Source organism: Colobus angolensis, unplaced genomic scaffold, assembly GCF_000951035.1.
Source record: "Colobus angolensis palliatus isolate OR3802 unplaced genomic scaffold, Cang.pa_1.0 Scaffold265, whole genome shotgun sequence".
Taxonomy (NCBI): domain Eukaryota; kingdom Metazoa; phylum Chordata; class Mammalia; order Primates; family Cercopithecidae; genus Colobus; species Colobus angolensis.
The window spans coordinates 1,924,450-1,942,169 of record NW_012115877.1 but is presented as its reverse complement, the minus strand read 5'-3'; the positions used below and the strand labels follow the sequence as shown (position 1 = coordinate 1,942,169).

The 17,720-nt window shown below is 35.6% G+C and overlaps 1 protein-coding gene across 4 annotated transcripts in view; it reads right to left on the bottom strand.

Annotated features, from left to right (window-relative positions):
- The window catches only part of ATRX (alpha thalassemia/mental retardation syndrome X-linked), a 295,353-nt gene that overhangs the window by 64,596 nt on the left and 213,037 nt on the right, over positions 1-17,720 (bottom strand). For all 4 annotated transcript variants that reach the window (XM_011947439.1, XM_011947441.1, XM_011947440.1 and 1 more), the window contains one exon: positions 4,468-4,576. In XM_011947439.1, coding sequence (XP_011802829.1) covers positions 4,468-4,576 — 109 coding nt within the window. The remainder of the gene's footprint in view (positions 1-4,467; positions 4,577-17,720) is intronic.

Genomic DNA, 17,720 nt, shown 5'->3' with positions numbered 1-17,720 from the left:
GAGACATACACTGAGTTCACTGATCAGAAAACTCAATAAAGTTATCAATTCTCTGCTGCTAAAAGTATTACAATTGAAAAATGGTATCAATTCTCTCCAAATTAGTAACAGGCTTAATACAATTCCTATTAAAATTATTGCAAAACTTTCATAGATTTAGACAAGATTATTCTAAAATTCATATAAAAAATTAGCTAAAACAATCTGTGAAAGGTAGAACAAAGTGGGAAGAATCATTAAATGTGCTTACTACACAGTTATAGTAATCAAGACTATGTAGTAATGATGCAGAGAAAGACATTCGGAATAAAGGAATAGAATAGCAAACTGAAAAACAGCCCAACACAAGGACAGCCAACTGATTTTTCACAAAGGTGCAAAACCAATTCAGTAAAGGAAGGATGGTTTTTTCTTTGTTTTTTTTTTTTTGAGAGAGTCTTCCTCTGCCGCCCAGGCTGGAGTGAAGTGGCACAATCATGGCTCACTGCAGCCCCGACCTCCTGATCTCAAGTGATCCTCCCACATCAGCCTCCAGAGTAGCTGGGACTACTGGTGTGCATCACTATGCCTGGGTAATTTTTTATTTTTGGAGATAGGGTCTCGCTATGTTGCTCAGGCTGGTCTTGAATTCCTGGGCTCAGCCTCCCAAAGCACTAGGATTACAAGTATGAGCCACTGTGCACCACGACAGATAGCTTTTTTCAACAAATGATGCTGCAGCAATTGAACATCCACAGCCAAAAATAAGAATCTTTAAACTTCACACCTTATACAAAAATTAACTCAATATACCATGGACTGAAACATAAAAGGTAAAATTATAAAACTTGTAAAACGCAACACAGGAGAAAATCTTCAAGACCTAGGGGTTTGAGGAAGAGTTCTTAGACTTGACATCAGAAGCATGAGCAAAACAAAGAAACAAACATTGATAAACTAGATTTCATCAAAATTAAAATCTTTGTTCTCTGAAAGACCCTGTGAAGGGGATGAAAAAACAAGCCATAAACTGGCAGGAAATATTTGCAAACCATATATCTGACAAAGGACGCATATCTAGATTATATATATAAAGAACTCTCAAAACCTGCAATAAAAAAACAAGCAATCCAATAAGAAAATGGACAAAAAGACATAAAGGGATTTTCACCCAAGAGGATATACAATATTTGATGGCAAATAAACACGTAAGATGCTCAATATAACTGGTTGTCAGGAAATGCAAATTAAGACCACAATAAGAAACTACTACATACCTACCAGAACACCTAAAATAAAAAATAGTGATAATACCAAATGCTGGTGAGGATGTAGAGAAACTTATTTCTCACACATTGCTGGTAAGACTATACAATGGTACAGTCATTCTAAATAAGAGTTTGGCAGTTTCCTTAAAAAGTAAGACATACTTACCATATGACCTAGCCACAGCACACCTGGGCATTTATCCTAGAGAAATGAAAACTTAGGTGCACATAGAAATCTGGAACACAGTGTTCACAGCAGCTTTACTTATAATAGCCAAACCTGGACAAAATGAAAATGTCCTGCAATAAGTGAATGATTAAACATCTGTGGTACATCCATCCCATAGAATACTACTCTGTAATAAAAAGGAACAAACTATTGATATATGTGACAACTTGGATGGAATTCAAGGGCATTAGGCTGAGTGGAAAAAGCCAATCTCAAGAGGTCACATATAGAGAATGATGCCATTTTTATGACAGTCTTAATATGACAAAATAATAGAGACGGAGCATAAATAGTCATTGTCAGGGGTTAAGGTTAGTGACAAGGTTGGCAGTAAAAATGGCTGTGACTATAAAAGAGTAGTGAGAGAGAGAGCTTTGTGGTGATGGCATATTTCGGTATCTTGATTGTGTACATGTGGAAAAAATATATATGCAAACATTGAAACACTGTCAACTACTTAGTTTTGATATTGAAATATAAGTATATAAGATTTAACCATTGGGGAAAATTAGGCAAAGGGTTCACAGGACCTCTGTGTACTTGCAAGTTCAGGTGAATCTATAATCATTTCTAAATTAAAAGTCAGACAAACAAACCAAAAATAGTATCAAGCTAACCAGGCACTCTGAGACTGCTGAAAACTACTTCCAGGTCACACAAAACAACGTTAGAAATGGTCATTATCTTAAAGTTTATTTTAATGTGTCTTTCAGATTGTTTTGGCATAAACGAGGATTATATTTATATCCTATTTATTGAAAATTACTGAGTCATGAAAAATTAGAATATATAGAGATATAATCTAAAACATTTGTGGATTTTTTCTTTGCTCTTTTCATTTTGTTTTTTGTTTCATTTTCCGTTTGTTTGTGGATTTTTAGAGACAGCATAACATTTGTGGGTTTCATGTGTATGGGTTCAGCTACTCAAGAGCAACTCCCCAAACTCATAATATACATGTACAGGTTGAGCATCCCAAATCTGTAAGTCTGAAATCCTAAATTCTCCAAAGAAAATGCTCATTGGGGCATTTTGGATTTCGGATTTTCAGATTTGGGATGCTCAACAGGTAAGAATATAATACAAATATTCAAAAATCTGACAAAAAAAATCCCATATCTGAAATGTTTCTGGTCCCTAGCATCCCCAAGCATTTTGGATAAGAAATACTCAACCAGTATATACCTGAAGCATGAATTTGAATGAGATGCTTTTTGACATATGTTTAGGGGTAATTCACTAGTGAGTTAGCCAAGCTGACAGCTCAACATCTAAATTTCAATGTTTTTCCCTACTAGTCATCAAGTACAAATGTCATGTGACAGATTATATGCCACTGTCATATTTTAAAATTTGGAAAACCGAGCAAGCCAAAGGTTTAGATTATGTTTGAGAAATTTGGGTTACTTAATAAAATTACTTCTTCACACTCATGCACAAATAATAATTTGTTTAAACATGTAAAACAGAATATAAAAATGTATTTATTCTTTAAGCAGTTATATAATCAATCATATACATTTATAATTTAACTGTATTCAAATCATCCCTTTGTAAGCTCTCTTAGGCTACAGGTTTTCAATAATTAATAATCTTCCTAAAATGTAACTGAAATTTCTCTAGCCTTAAGCCTAGGTTTAGTTCATGATGCTGCTAAAATTAAAACATGTTTTAAACAAACAGTATAACATTCTCCGTAGTTTAAAATATTTATCAAGGCATACTTCAGCCATCTTTCTATTAAACTAACCCCATCTCTTTTATCTTTTTCTTAAATGCCTTGCTTTCTTACATTTATGTATGTGTATATGTATGTGTATGTGCATATGTTTAGATGTATGTATAGTCATGTGCCACATAATGTTTTGGTCAATAACAGACAGCATATACAAAGGCAATCTCATAAGATTATAACACATATTTTTACTGTATCTTTTCTATGTTTAGATATGTTACATACACAAATACCATTGTGTTCCAATTGCCTACAGTATTCAGTACAGTAACATGCCATACAGTTTTGCAACCTAGGAGCAATAAGCTATATCATAGAAAGCCTACTGGTGTACAGTATACTCTGTGATATTTGCACAGTGACAAAATTGTCTAATGATGCATTTCTCAGAATGTATACTGGTTGTTAAGCCACATGTGACTATATATAAAACTTTTCCTTTCCAAATGTAGTTTGATTTTGTCAATTAGTAACAGCTTAAAACAATTCAACAATACACACACAAAATGCCTTGTATCTACAGTTAATGATATTAAAATGGTCAATAAGTACATGAAAAGATGCTCAACATCATTTATCATTAGGGAACAGCAAATTAAAATCACAAGAGATACCACTACACATACATTAGAATGAGTAAAATATTTTTTTAAAAAAATGACAATACCACATACAGACAAGAATGTAAGGAAACTGGAACTCTCATACAACTGCTGGTGGGAATGCAAAATTTTACAGTCACTTTGGAAAACTGCTTGATAGTTTCTTACAAAGATAAATGTAAACTTACTATATGACCCAGCAATCACAATCCTAGGATTTTGTTTCATTTAAGTAAATACTTATGTTCACACAAAAACTTGAACATGAAAGCTTAGAGTAGCTTTGATTTTAATTCCAAAACCTGGAAACAACTCAAATGTCCCTCAAGTGGAAGTAGCTAAACAAACTGTGATATATCCCTATAATGGAAGACTATACAACAATTTTTAAAAAGAATTGGTATATGCAACAACGTAGGTGATCCTCAAATAAATTTCACTAAGTGAAAGAAATGAGACTCAAAAGGCTACAAGTTATATGATTCCATAAGTGAATTCAGTGGGTAGGGAGTGATGACACTGTTTTGCATCCTGACTGTATCTTGTATTTGCTAAAAACATTCAAATACACAATAAAAATATTGAAATGTACTGTATGTAAATTTTAAAATTAATTATTTTAATGTTTCTATATATACAGAAAATTTTTCCTACCTCACATTAGTTTCATCGTTAAATTCTTCAGCCCACTTCTTCCTTGACTGTGCAGTAGTGGAACCATCTAAACGGTAATAGTCAATGTTTCGAAGCCACTTCCCCTCACCTGAAAATTTAACAAAAGAACACAAAAGGAATTTGATATATCGCTCTGCTTACTAGTAAGAACAGATTTTCCACCTTGCTCATCATTTAAAAGTGGGTTATATACATTCTATCTGTATAGCCAAATATATTATATACTTTTCTTAATCAAGGAATAATTATATTATAAATAAATTCACCACAGATTTCATTCAAATAGATAGTGATGAGCACAGGTATTTTTAAAACCTATTTCATCTACACGAGAATTTCTTAAAAGGGTTTCCTTAATTAGAATCCATAAAACTGTCAAAAGAATATGATTAAATTTATATTTCGCTCATGAGGCATACTTTTAGTTATATCTGTAAATGGCCACGTTTTTCTCCTTATCAACAACTTGATAATGATCAAATAAAAATCAGAGATAAAGAATGTCTTTATTCATTTACTGAACAAATACTTACTGAATGCCTACTATGTGCCAAAAATTATTCTATGGGGTTTACACAAATTTCAGTGTGTTTCCATTTCAAAAGTGGTGTGTGTGTAAAGGAGTACAACTTCATGAGTTAACGATATGACATGACAATTTTGGACAGTGAGGGAAAGTTTTTTTTGTTGTTGTTTAATCTACACCAGGAAGAAGTGAGGTGAAATTTTACCCAAGACTTGCACTGATACTAAAATACCAAGAGATTAAGGGCATATGACATTTTTATAATTTATCATACATAATTTCTATTCTAATTATTTAACTGTAAACACAATGCTACCATTTCCCATCCAAGCAAAATTCTGCATGCCCCAGAGCCTTAAAATAAAACAGTTAACAAAACTGAGATTTATTTATGTCTTTTCAGCAAGCTCTTTAAATTTAGCACATTAGTCAAAAAAAAAGATGCTTTTCCACATGTTTCTTACCTATATCTTCACTGATATAGAAAACCCAGAATTTCCTTCCTAAAAATTCATTAATGCTTATGAAAGTCATTTTATTTGTGTTTTTTTTTTTTCAGTTAGAAAAAAAGGCATACACATCCAAGGAAAAAATAATTTGAGATGGATAGTTGGATAAAAAGGTAAGAGGCTGGAGTCACATTTGCATTAATTGTTCACTTGAACAGGATAATTATTAAAACAAACAATCATAAATGAATGGAAAATGATATGACTATTTTAAAAAGCATTTCAACATACTCACCTTTTATCATAATGCAAATGAATATCTCTAATACCACCTCGATGAATCCAACACTTAAAAACTGATAGAGTCACTATAGGTTAGTAGTTAAGAACACAGACTTTGGAGTGACACTCCCTGAGTTTAATCTCAGTTTCACCATTTACTAACATTTTCACTTATGGCAAGTAATTAAACTCCTTGTGCCTCAGTTTCTTTATCTGTAAAATGAAGATAATCAGAGTACCTACTGCATAGGGTTGTTATGAGGATTAAATGAGATAATATTCTAAAAACTACTTAGAATGGTGCCTGTCACACGGTAATTAAAAGCTTACTGAGTACTTAATATTATCACTCAAGATTCCATGACAAATTACACCTGCCTCTATTATGGCACATAATATATGTGTTTGATCCTCTTCCACACCATGATTTCCTGTAGTACCCCTTAAATCTTGCTCAGTAATCAATACACAGTGGTAGTGGTAATGGTAGTGGTAGTGGTAACAGTAGTAACTCAAAAGCAGATCAATATGATAAGTAAACATTTGGTAAAGATAATTTACAAAATCAGAAATAAACTAGCAAGCATATAAAAAAAAAGTACAACCCTATTAGTGGTCAAAAAATTATGAACGAAAACAATGACAACTGTTTTTACCCATTAAAGATGAAGAAAATGCAGTTACAATACACATTAAAATATGCATTTTCCATTTATTGATGGTAGTAAATTGGTATGTTTTTGTAACATAGGTTTTTCAATAATGAAAAACTGCCAGAACATAGAATCTAATAAAATTTATAGTGATAATAGAAAAAAATATATTTAAGCTTATATTTAACTACAGTCAAATGTAAAAATATATATATGTTAAAGATATGCCAATAAGTGACTCTAGAAACAAAGAAAGCGGGGCAATGAGAAAGATAAAAAGTGTTAAGTACATACCTAGGAACATGCCTAACTAGAGCATCATTCTCTGTATAAAAAAACTAGGGAAGATCCAGATAAGGGTAATTTCCTTACCAGTTCAACAAGTATTTACTATGGACCTACTACATGTCTAGCTTGGTGCTAGACAAAAAGTATACAAAAATGGGTAGTAATGAAGCTGTCTTCAATGATACAGATCTGTATGAGACAGACATAATTCCCATACAACATGGAGCACTCTGGGAAGCCCCGTGGAGTTATCTGTTCTCTCACACTCCCTATTTCCCCTTACCTACAGACCCTGGCACACACCATTCTATTTTATGTCTCTACAAATTTCACTACTCTAGGAACCTCATAATAGGAATCATGTAATATTTGTCCTTTTCAGACTGGCTTAGATCACTTAGCATATTGTCTTAGATCACTTAGCATATTGTCTTCAAGATTCAAACATGTTCCACCATGTGTCAAAAGTTTCCTTCCTTATTAAGGCTAAATTATGTTTCACTGTATGTATATGCCGCATTTTGTTTATCCACTTATCTGTCGATGGACACTTGACTTTCTTCTATAATTTGGTCATTATGAATAATGTTGCTATAATGTGGGTATACAAATACAAATACTTCTCTAACACCCTGAACTCTATTCTTTTGGGTATATACCCAGAAGTGGTACTTCTGGATCTCATGGTAATACTATTTTTAATTTTTTGAGGAACACCACACTGTTTTCCACAGCAGCTATACCATTTTACATTCTAACCAATAGTACACAAGGGTTCCAATGTCTCCATATTCTCACCAACTCTCATTATTGTTTTTTCATAGTAGCCCATCCTAATGGGTGTGTGGTGGTATCTCATTACAGTTTTCATTTGCATTTCCCTAAGGATTAGTGACGCTAGGCATCTTTTCATGTGCTTCTTGGCCATTTGTGTATCATTTTTAAAGAAATGTCTATCAACTCTTTTGTCCATATTTAAATCAGGTTACTTTTATTGTTGTGTTGTATTTTTGATACAACCCCTTACCAGATATATGATTTGCAAATATTTTTCCCATATGGTAGGTTGCCTTTTTACTCTGTCGTAATGGTAAATTTTATGTTATATATATATTTACCATACTACTAAAAAGAAAAAACTACCTACAAAAAGAGCCCAGGCCAAGATGGCTTCAACGCTGAATTCTAACAAACATTTAAAGAATAATTAAGCTCGATGCTTTACAAACAATTCCAAAAACAGAAACACGAACACACACCAACTCACTCAATCAGGGCAGTACTGGGGAAGGAGGTAGAATAAGATGGCTGAACAGAAGCTTCTACTGATCAACCTCCCAGCAGATATGGCAAATGTTATGACTACCTAACAAAAAAGCACTGTCATAAGAAATAAAAATCAAGTGAGCAATTATAGTACCTGATCTCAACTTCGTATCACTGAAAGAGGCACATAAGGGGGAAAAACAATCTTGAATTGCCAATGCAACTGCTACCTCAACCCCCAGAGTGGCCATGTAGCATGGGGAGAGAATCAGTGCACTTGGGTACAGTGATCAGAGGACTCTGAATTGGAACTCAGCCTACACCCATGAAGGGAGCATATAAACCTGCCCAAACCAGAAGGGAATCATCCATCACAGTGATTAGAACTTGAGTTTCGGTAAGTCACGCCACAGTGGGCAAAAGTGCACTGGGGTCCTAAATAAAACTGAAAGGCTATCTAGGCCACAAGGACTGCAACTTCTGGGCAAGTCCTAGTGCTGTAAAGGACTTGGAGCCAGTAAAATGGGGGCACTCGACCTAGTGAGATACCATTGGGGCGGCTAAGAGAGTACTTATGCTACCACTCCTCACTCCTCCAATTCCAGGCAGTGCAGCTTAGAACTTCAAAAGAGACCTCTGCTTTCTACTTGAGGAGAGAAGAGGGAAGAGAAAAAGCACTTTGTTTTGCAACTTGGATACCAGCTCAGTCACAGTAGGACAGGGCCCTACGCAGAATCGTGAGGCCCCCATTTCAGGCCCTAGCTCCCTGGGCCAGAAGGCAACCCATTGCCTTGAATCAAGGGACCTAGTCATGGCAGGATTCATCACCTGCTGACCAAAGAGCCTGAATAATCAGCAGCAATAACCAGGTAGTACACATTGTGGGCCATGGATTAGACTGAAATGTGTTAGGTTATGGTGAGACCCAGCATATTAAAAGTTGTGGTGGCTACAAAGAGAGACTCTTCCTGCTTGAGAAAAGGAGAGGGAAGAGTAAAGGGGACTTTATCTAGCAGTGTAGGTACCATGTTGGCCACAATGGGTAAAAGCAACAAACGGGCTCTTGGGATCCCCAATTCCAGGCCTTAGCGCTTGAATGGTATTTGTGGACTGAGCCTGGGGTAGAGTGGAGCCCACTACCCTGAAGGGTGAGTCTCTGGCCTGACAGCATTCACCAAAAGCTGACTAAACAGCCCTTAGGCCTTAAGTGAACACTGGTGGTACACTGGCAGTACTCTGTGGGCCTGTCCTGGTAGTGGCCACGAAGAGAGGCTCCTCTGCCTGAGGAAAAGAAAGAAAAGAGTAGGAAGGACTTTGTTTTATTACTTCCATGCCAGTTTAGCCATAGTAGAATAAAGCACCAAGTATATTTCTAACATTTCTGGCTCTCAGACAGCATCTCTATACCTGCCCAGGGACTGACAGAATTTGTCAACATGAAGGGAAAGACCCAATACTGGCAGGCTTCACCACCTGCTGAATGTACAGCCCTTGGGCCTTGAACAAACATAGGCAGTAACCAGGTAGTGGTTACAGTGGGCCTTGGGCAAGACCCACTGCTCTGCTGGCTTAAGATCTGACCAAGTGCTATACCAGCAGTGGTAGCCACAGGGGTGCTTGTCACCCACCCCCCCATCCTCAGCTCCAGGCAACTCAGCACAGAGAGACTCCATTTGTTTGGGAGAAAGTAAAGGAAGGGAACAAGAGTCTCCATCTGGTAATCCAGACAATTCTTTTGGATCTTACCCAAGACCATCAAAATGGTACCTCTACAAGGCTGCAAGAACTACAGCGTTACTGCCCTTAGGGTGACCCCTAATGTGGATACAGCTGCAGTGATCAAAAAGTTAGATCATAACACCCAAGTCCCTCCAAATACCTGGAAAGTCTTCCCAAGAATGACAAGTACAAACAAGCCCAGACTGCAAACACTACAATAAATACCTAACTCTTCAATGCCCAGACACCAACGAAAATCCATAAGCATTAAGACCATTTAGAGAAATATGGCCTCATCAAATGAACTAAACAGGGAATGGGGGAAAATCCAGGAAAGACAGAGATATGTGACCTTCCAGACAGAGAACACAAAATAGCTGATTTGAGGAAACAATGAAATTCAAGATAACACAGGAGGAATTCAGACTCCAATCAGATAAATGTAATGAAGAGGTTGAAATAATTAAAATGAATAAAGCAGACATTCTGGAGTCAAAAAAATGCAATTGACATACTAAAGAATACATAAGAGTCTCTTAATAGCAAAACTGATAAAGCAAAAGAAAGAATTAGTGAGCCTGAAGATAAGCTACTTGAAAATACACAGTCACAGGAGACAAAAGAGAGAAGAATAAAAAAGAATAAAGCATGCCTACAAGGCCTAGAAAATCGCTATAAAAAAAGCAAATCTAAGAGATATCAGCCTTAAACAGGAGGTAGAGAGAAAGACTGGCATAGAAAGTTTATTCAAAGGGATCACAACAGAGAACATCCTAAATCTAGAGAAAGATACTAATATTCAAGTAGAAGAAGGTTATAGAATATTAAGCAGATCTAACCCAAAAAGATTACTTCAAGGCACTTAATAAACTCCCAAACGTCAAGGATAAAGAAAGGATCCTGAAAGCAGCAAGAGAAAAGAAACAAGTAACGTACAATGGATCTCCAATATGTCTGGCAGCAGACTTTTCAATGGAAATCCTTCAGGCCAGGAGAAGAGAGGCATGAAATATTTAAAGTGTTCGAGGAAAATACTTTTACCCTAGAATAATATAAATGGATAAAATATCCTTCAAACATGAAAGAAAAATAAAAACTTCCCAGACAAACAAAAGCTAAGGGATTTCATCAACACCAAACCTGTCCCACAATAAAGGCTAAAGGAAGTAATTAATCAGAAAGAAAAGGACATGAATGAGCAATAAGAAATCCTCTAAAGGTACAAAACTCACTAAAAACAGTTAAGTATACAGAAAAATACAGAATATTATAACAGTGTAACTGTGATGTATAAATTACTCTTATTTTAAGTAGAAAGACTAAATGTTGAAGCAACAAAAATAATAACTTCAACAACATATCACAACATAGTACAGTAAGATATAAACAGAAACAACAAAAAGCTAAAAAGTGGGGGAACAAAGATAAGGTGTAGAATTTTTATTAGTTTTCTTTTTGCCTGTTTCTTTCTCTGTTTATAAAAATAGTGTAAAGTTGTTATCAGCTTAAAATAATGAGAATTTAAGAATTTCCAAGCCTCATGGGAGCCACAAACCAAAAAACATATAATGGATAAACAAACAAACAAAAAGGAAGAAACTAAACCATACCACTAGAGAAAATCACCTTCATTAAAAGGAAGACAAGAAGGAAGGAAAGAAGACAAGCCCAAAAAACAACCAGGAAACAAATAACAAAATGGCAGGAGTAGGTCCCTACTAATCAATAATAACATTTAGTATAAATGGACTAAACTCTCCAATCAAAAGACAGAGTGGCTCAATGGATTTTAAAAAATACCCAATGATCTGATGCCTACAAGAACACACTTCACCTATAAAGATACACATAGACTGAAAATAAAGGGATAAGAAAAGATATTCCATGACAATGGAAACTAAAAAAGAGCAGGAACAGCTATACTTATATAGGACAAAATAGATTTCAAGACAAAAACTGTAAGAAGAGACAAAGACGGATACTACATAATGATACAGTTCAATTCCACAAGAGGATATAACAATTTAAAATATATATGCACTCAACACTGGAGCACCCACATATATGAAGCAAATATTGTTAGAGCTAAAGAGAGAGTTAGACCTCAATACAATACTAGCTGGAGACTTCAACACTACACATAGAAAATCAACTAAGAAACATCGAACTTCATCTACACTATAGACCAAATGGACCTAATACATATTTATAGAACATTTCATCCAACAGCTACAGAATACACATTCTTTCTCCTCAGCATGTGGATCATCCATATGTTAGGTCACAAAACAAGTCTTAAAACATCAAAAACAACCTGAAATAATATCAAGTATCTTCTCTTACCACAGTGGAATAAAAGGAGAAATTAATAACGAGGTATTTCAGAAACTATAGAAATACATAGAATTTAAACAACACATTCCTGAATGACCAGTGGGCCAATGAAGGAATTAAGAAGGAAATTGAAAATTTTCTTTAAAAAATGATAATGGAAACAGAACATACCAAAAAATATAAGACACAGGAAAAGCAGTACTAAGAGGAAAGCTTATAGCTATAAATGCCTGTATCAAAAAAGTAGAAAAACTGAAAATAAACAATGTTAACAAGGCATCTTAAAGAATTAGAGGCCGGTCGCAGTGACTCATGCCTGTAATGACAGTACTTTGGGAGGCCGAGGCAGGTGGATCACCTGAGGTCAGGAGTTTGAGATCAACCAGGCCAACATGGTGAAACTTCGTCTCTACTAAAAATTCAAAAATTAGCTGGGTGTGGTGTGGGCACCTGTAATCCCAGCTACTTGGGAGGCTGAGGCAGAAGAATCGTTTGAACCTGAGAGGCGGAGGTTGCAGTGAGCCAAGATTGTGCCACTATATTCCAGCCTGGGCGACAAAGCGAGACCTTATCTCAAAAAAAAAAGAAAAAAAGAGAAGAGAAGAATTAGAAAAGCAAGAACAAACCAAGCCCAGAATTAGTAGAAGAAAAATAAAGATCAGAGCAGGAATAAATAAACTTGAAATAAAGAAAACAATACAAAAGATCAATGAAACAAAAAACTGGCTTTTTGAAAAAAATAAACGAAATTGACAAACTTTTAGACAGACTAAGCAAAAGAGAAGATCCAAATAAGTAAAATCAGAGATGAAAATAAAGACATTACAACTGTTATCGCAGAAATTCAAAGAATCATTAGTTACTATTATCAGCAACTATATGCCAATAAATTGGAAAACCTAGAAGAAATGGGTAAATTGCTAGACATATACAACCTACCAAGACTGAACCGTGAAGAAATCCAAAACTTGAACAGACCAATAAAAAGTAATGAGATTGAAGCCATAATAAAAAGTCACCCAGCAAAGAAAATCCCAGGACCCGACAGCTTCACTGCTGAATTCTATCAAACATTTAAATAAGAAATAAGACCAATCCTACTCAAAATATTCTGAAAAGTAGAGAACAGAATACTTCCAAACTCATTTTACAAAGCCAGTATTACCCTGATAACAAAACCAGATAAACACACATAAAAAAAATTTAAACTATAAGCCAGTATCACTGGTGAATACTGATGTAAAAATCCTGAACAAAACAGTAGCAAACTGAATTCAATAATGAAATGATCATCTATCATGACCAACTGGGGCTTATCCCAGGGATGCAAGAATGGTTCAACATATACAAATTGATGTGATACATCATATCAACAGAATGAAAGACAAAAACCATATGATCGGCTGGGCGTGGTGGCTCACGTCTATAATCCCAGCACTCTGGGAGGCCGAGGCAGGTGGATCACTCGAGGTCAGGAGTTCAAGACCAGTCTGGCCAACATGGTGAAACCTTGTCTCTACTAAAAATGCAAAAATTAGCTGGGCTCAGTGGCACACACCTGTAATCCCAGCTACTCGGGAGGCTGAGGCAGGAGAATCACTTGAACCTGGAAGGCAGAGATTGCAGTGAGCCAAGATCATACCATTGCACTCCAGCCTGGGCAACAAAGTGAGACTCTGTCTCAAAAAAGAAACAAACAAAGACAACAAAAAACAAAACCATATGATCATTTCAATTCATGGTAAAAAAGTATTTGACAAAATTCAACATCCCTTTGTGAAAAAACACTAAAAACACTAAGTACATAAGGAACATACCTCAAAATAATAAAAACCATCTATGACAGACCCATAGCTAGTATCATACTAAAGAAAGAAAAATTAAAAGGCTTTCCTCTAAGTTCAAGAACATGACAAGGATGCCCCACTTCCATCACTGTTATTAAACACAGTAGTGGAAGTCCTAGGTAGAGTAATTAGACAAGAACAAGAAATAAGGGGTATCAACATTGGAAAGAAAAAAATCAAATTATCCTTGTTTGCAGATGATCTGATCTTAACTTGGAAAAATCTGAAAACTCCACCAGAAAACTATTAGAAATGATAAAGAGATTCTGTGAAGTGGTAGGATATAAACCCAACACACACAAATCAATAGCATTTCTATATACCAACAGCAAACAACCTGAAAGAGAAATAAAGAAACTTACAAATTAAAACAAAAATTTTAAGACATCAAAGAAAGTAATCCCATGTACGATAGCTATAAATAAAATACTTAGGAATTAACGAAAGAAGTGAAAGATCTCTACAGTGAAAACTATAAAACAATACTGAAAGAAACTGAAGACACAAAATCATAGAGAGATATTCCAGGTTCAGGGATTGTTACAATCAATATTATTAAAATGTCCATACTACCCAAAGCAATCTACAGATTCGATACAACCTATATAGAATACCAGTGACATTCTTCACAGAAATACAAAAACCAACCCTAAAATTTATATGGAAGCATAAAAGACCCAAAATAGCCAAAGCTATACTAGGCCAAAAGAACAAAACTGGAAGAATCACATTACCTGACTTTATACTACAGAACTGTAGTAACCAAAACACTATGGTACTGGCATAAAAACACATACATCAACACAATAGAGAACCCTGAGATAAATGCATACATCTGCAGTGAACTCATTTTTGACAAAGTTGCCATGAGTATACCCTGGGGAAAAGACAGTCTCTTCAGCAAATGGTGCTGGGAAAAATTGGATATGCATACACAGGAGAACAAAACTAGACTCTTATCTCTCATCATATATAAAACTCAAGTCTAAATGGACTAAAGACCTAAATGGATTAAAGACCTTAGACCTCAAACTGTAAATCTACTACAAGAAAACATTGGGGAAACTCTCCAGGACATTGGACTAGGCAAAGAATTTTTGAGTAATAGCCAACAAGCAGAGGCAACAAAAGCAAAAACGGACAAATGTGATTTCATCAAGTTAAAAAGCTTCTGCACAACAAAGGATACAGTCAACAAAGTGAAGAGACAACCCACAGGATGGGAGAAAATATATGCAAACTACCCATCTGACAAGCGATTAATAACTGGTATAAAGAACTCAAATAACTCTACAGGAAAAAAATCTAATAATCTGATTTTAAAATCGACAAAATAATAGTCATTTCTCAAAAGAAGACACACCGATGGCAAACAGGTACAGGAAAAGGTGCTCAACATCATTTATCATCAGAAAAATGCAAATCAAACAATGAGATATCTTCCCACCCCAGTTAACTTGGCTTTATCCAAAAGTCAGGGAGTAACAAATACTAGAGAGGACTTGGAGAAACGGGAACTCTTGTACACTGTTGGTGGGAATATAAATTAGTAAAACCACTATGGAGAACAGTTCAGAGGTTCCTCAAAAAATTAAAAATAGAGCTACCATAGAATCCACCAATCCCGGTCAGACGCAGTGGCTCACTTCTGTAATCCCAGCATTTTGGGAGGCCAAGGCAGGCAGATAACCTGAGGTCAGGAGTTTGAGACCAGCCTGGCCAACATGGTGAAACCCTGTCTCTACCAAAAAATACAAAAATTAGCTGGGCATGGTAGTGCACGCCTGTAGTCCCAGCTACTGGGGAGGCTGAGGTGGGAGAATCCCTTGAACTCAGGAGGTGGAGGTTGCAGTGAGCCAAGACCACACCACTGTACTGCAGCCTAGGTGACAGAGCAAGGCCTTGTCTCCCCCTCCAAAAAAAAAAGAATCCAGCAATCCCACTCCTCCAACATAATGGAAATCGGTATATCAAAGACATATCTGCACTTTCATGTTTATTGTAGCACTATTCACAACAGCCAAAACTTGGAGACAACCTAAGGGTCCATCAATAGATCAATAGATGAATGGATAAGGAAAATGTGATACATACAATGGAGTAGTATACAGCCATAAAAGAGAAAGATCCTGTCATTTACAACAACATGGATGAACTGGAGGTCATTAAGTGAAATAAGCCAGGCAGAGAAAGACAAACTTTGCATGTTGTCATTTATTTGTGGGATCTAAAAATAAAAATAATTGAACTCATGGAGATATAGAGTAGAAGGATGGTTACCACAGGCTGGGAAGGGTAGTGGGTGGTTTGGGTGGAAGTACGGATGGTTAATAGGTACAAATATATAGTTGGAATGAATAAGAATTAGTATTTGTTAGCATAACAGGGTGACTACTGTCAAAAATAATTTAGTTGTATATTTTTAAATAACTAAAAGAGTATAATTGGATTTTCTGTATTACAAAGGATAAAAGTTTGAAATGACAGATATCCCATTTACCCTGATGTAATTATTATCCATTGCATGCATATATCAAAATATCTCATGTAACCCATGAATACATAACACCTACCATGTACCCACAAAAATTACAAGGAAAAAATCAGACATATTATTGGAGTCAGGAGGAGGAAAGTCAGTACTGAGGAGTGTCACTGGACATGAAAGATTAAGAATGGATAGGAATTAATCAGGTGAAGATAGTGTGGGTGGAGAGAGCATTGCAGGCAGACAGAAACATAGTCATCAGTCCGCAGTAAAAGCAAGAAGAGATTAGCAGAGACAATCTATGTTACTGGTTATAAAATAAATGCAAATTAAAACAAATACAAGATATCATTATTCACCTATTAAGAAAGGTTTTAGTTATTATGGCAATGGTGTAGTGATCATTCAAGGATTGCTACTAGGAGTACTAATCCAACTGTTCTGGAAAGTTAGTTGACAATGTTTCAAAAGGCCTAAAAAAGATCATACCTGTTGGTAAATGATTTCTCCTCTTAGGAATCTATCTTAAGCAAAAAAGTTTAAAATGCAGATATAAATTTATGTACAAAAATTTTAAATGTTAAAAAATTAGGCCAGATGTGGTAGCTCACGCCTATAATTCCAGTGCTTTAAGAGGCCAAGGTGGGCGGATCACTTGAGGCCAGGAGTTCAAGACCTGGCCAACACGGCAAAAACCCCATCTCTACAAAAACTACAAAAATTAGCCAGGCGTGGTGGCACACACCTGTAATCCCAGCTACTCAGGAGGCTGAGGTACAAGAATCACTTGAACCCAGGAGGCAGAGGCTGCAGTGAGCCAAGACTGATTGACTGCACTTCAGCTTGGATGACAGAGTGAGACCCTGTCTCTAAAACAAAAAAAAAAAGTTGAAAAATTAGAAAAAGCAATCAAATGATTAAGTAAGTTATGTACAGCCATATGATGGAATATTATACAGCCAATATTATATATGCAAGATATAATAATACTTTCATAATCAGTACAAAAAAAGCCAATTAAAACATTCCATTGCCAACAACAAAAAACACTAGCAAACTGAATCCAGGACCATATAAAAAGAATTATACACCATGACAAGTGGGATTTATCCCAGGTATGCAAGGTTGGTTTAACATCTGAAAATCAAAGTAATACACTATGTTAATAGAATGGGGTGAGGGGGAACACGACATGATCATCTCAATAGCTGCAGAGAAATCAAGATAGTATGTCACACTCTTTCATGATAAACACATTCAACAAACTAGAAAGAGAAGATTATTTCCTCAACTTGATAAACAGTATCTATGAAACTAACATCATACAAAATGTTGAAAAACTGGATTCCTTCACACTATGATTAGAGACAAGACAAGGAT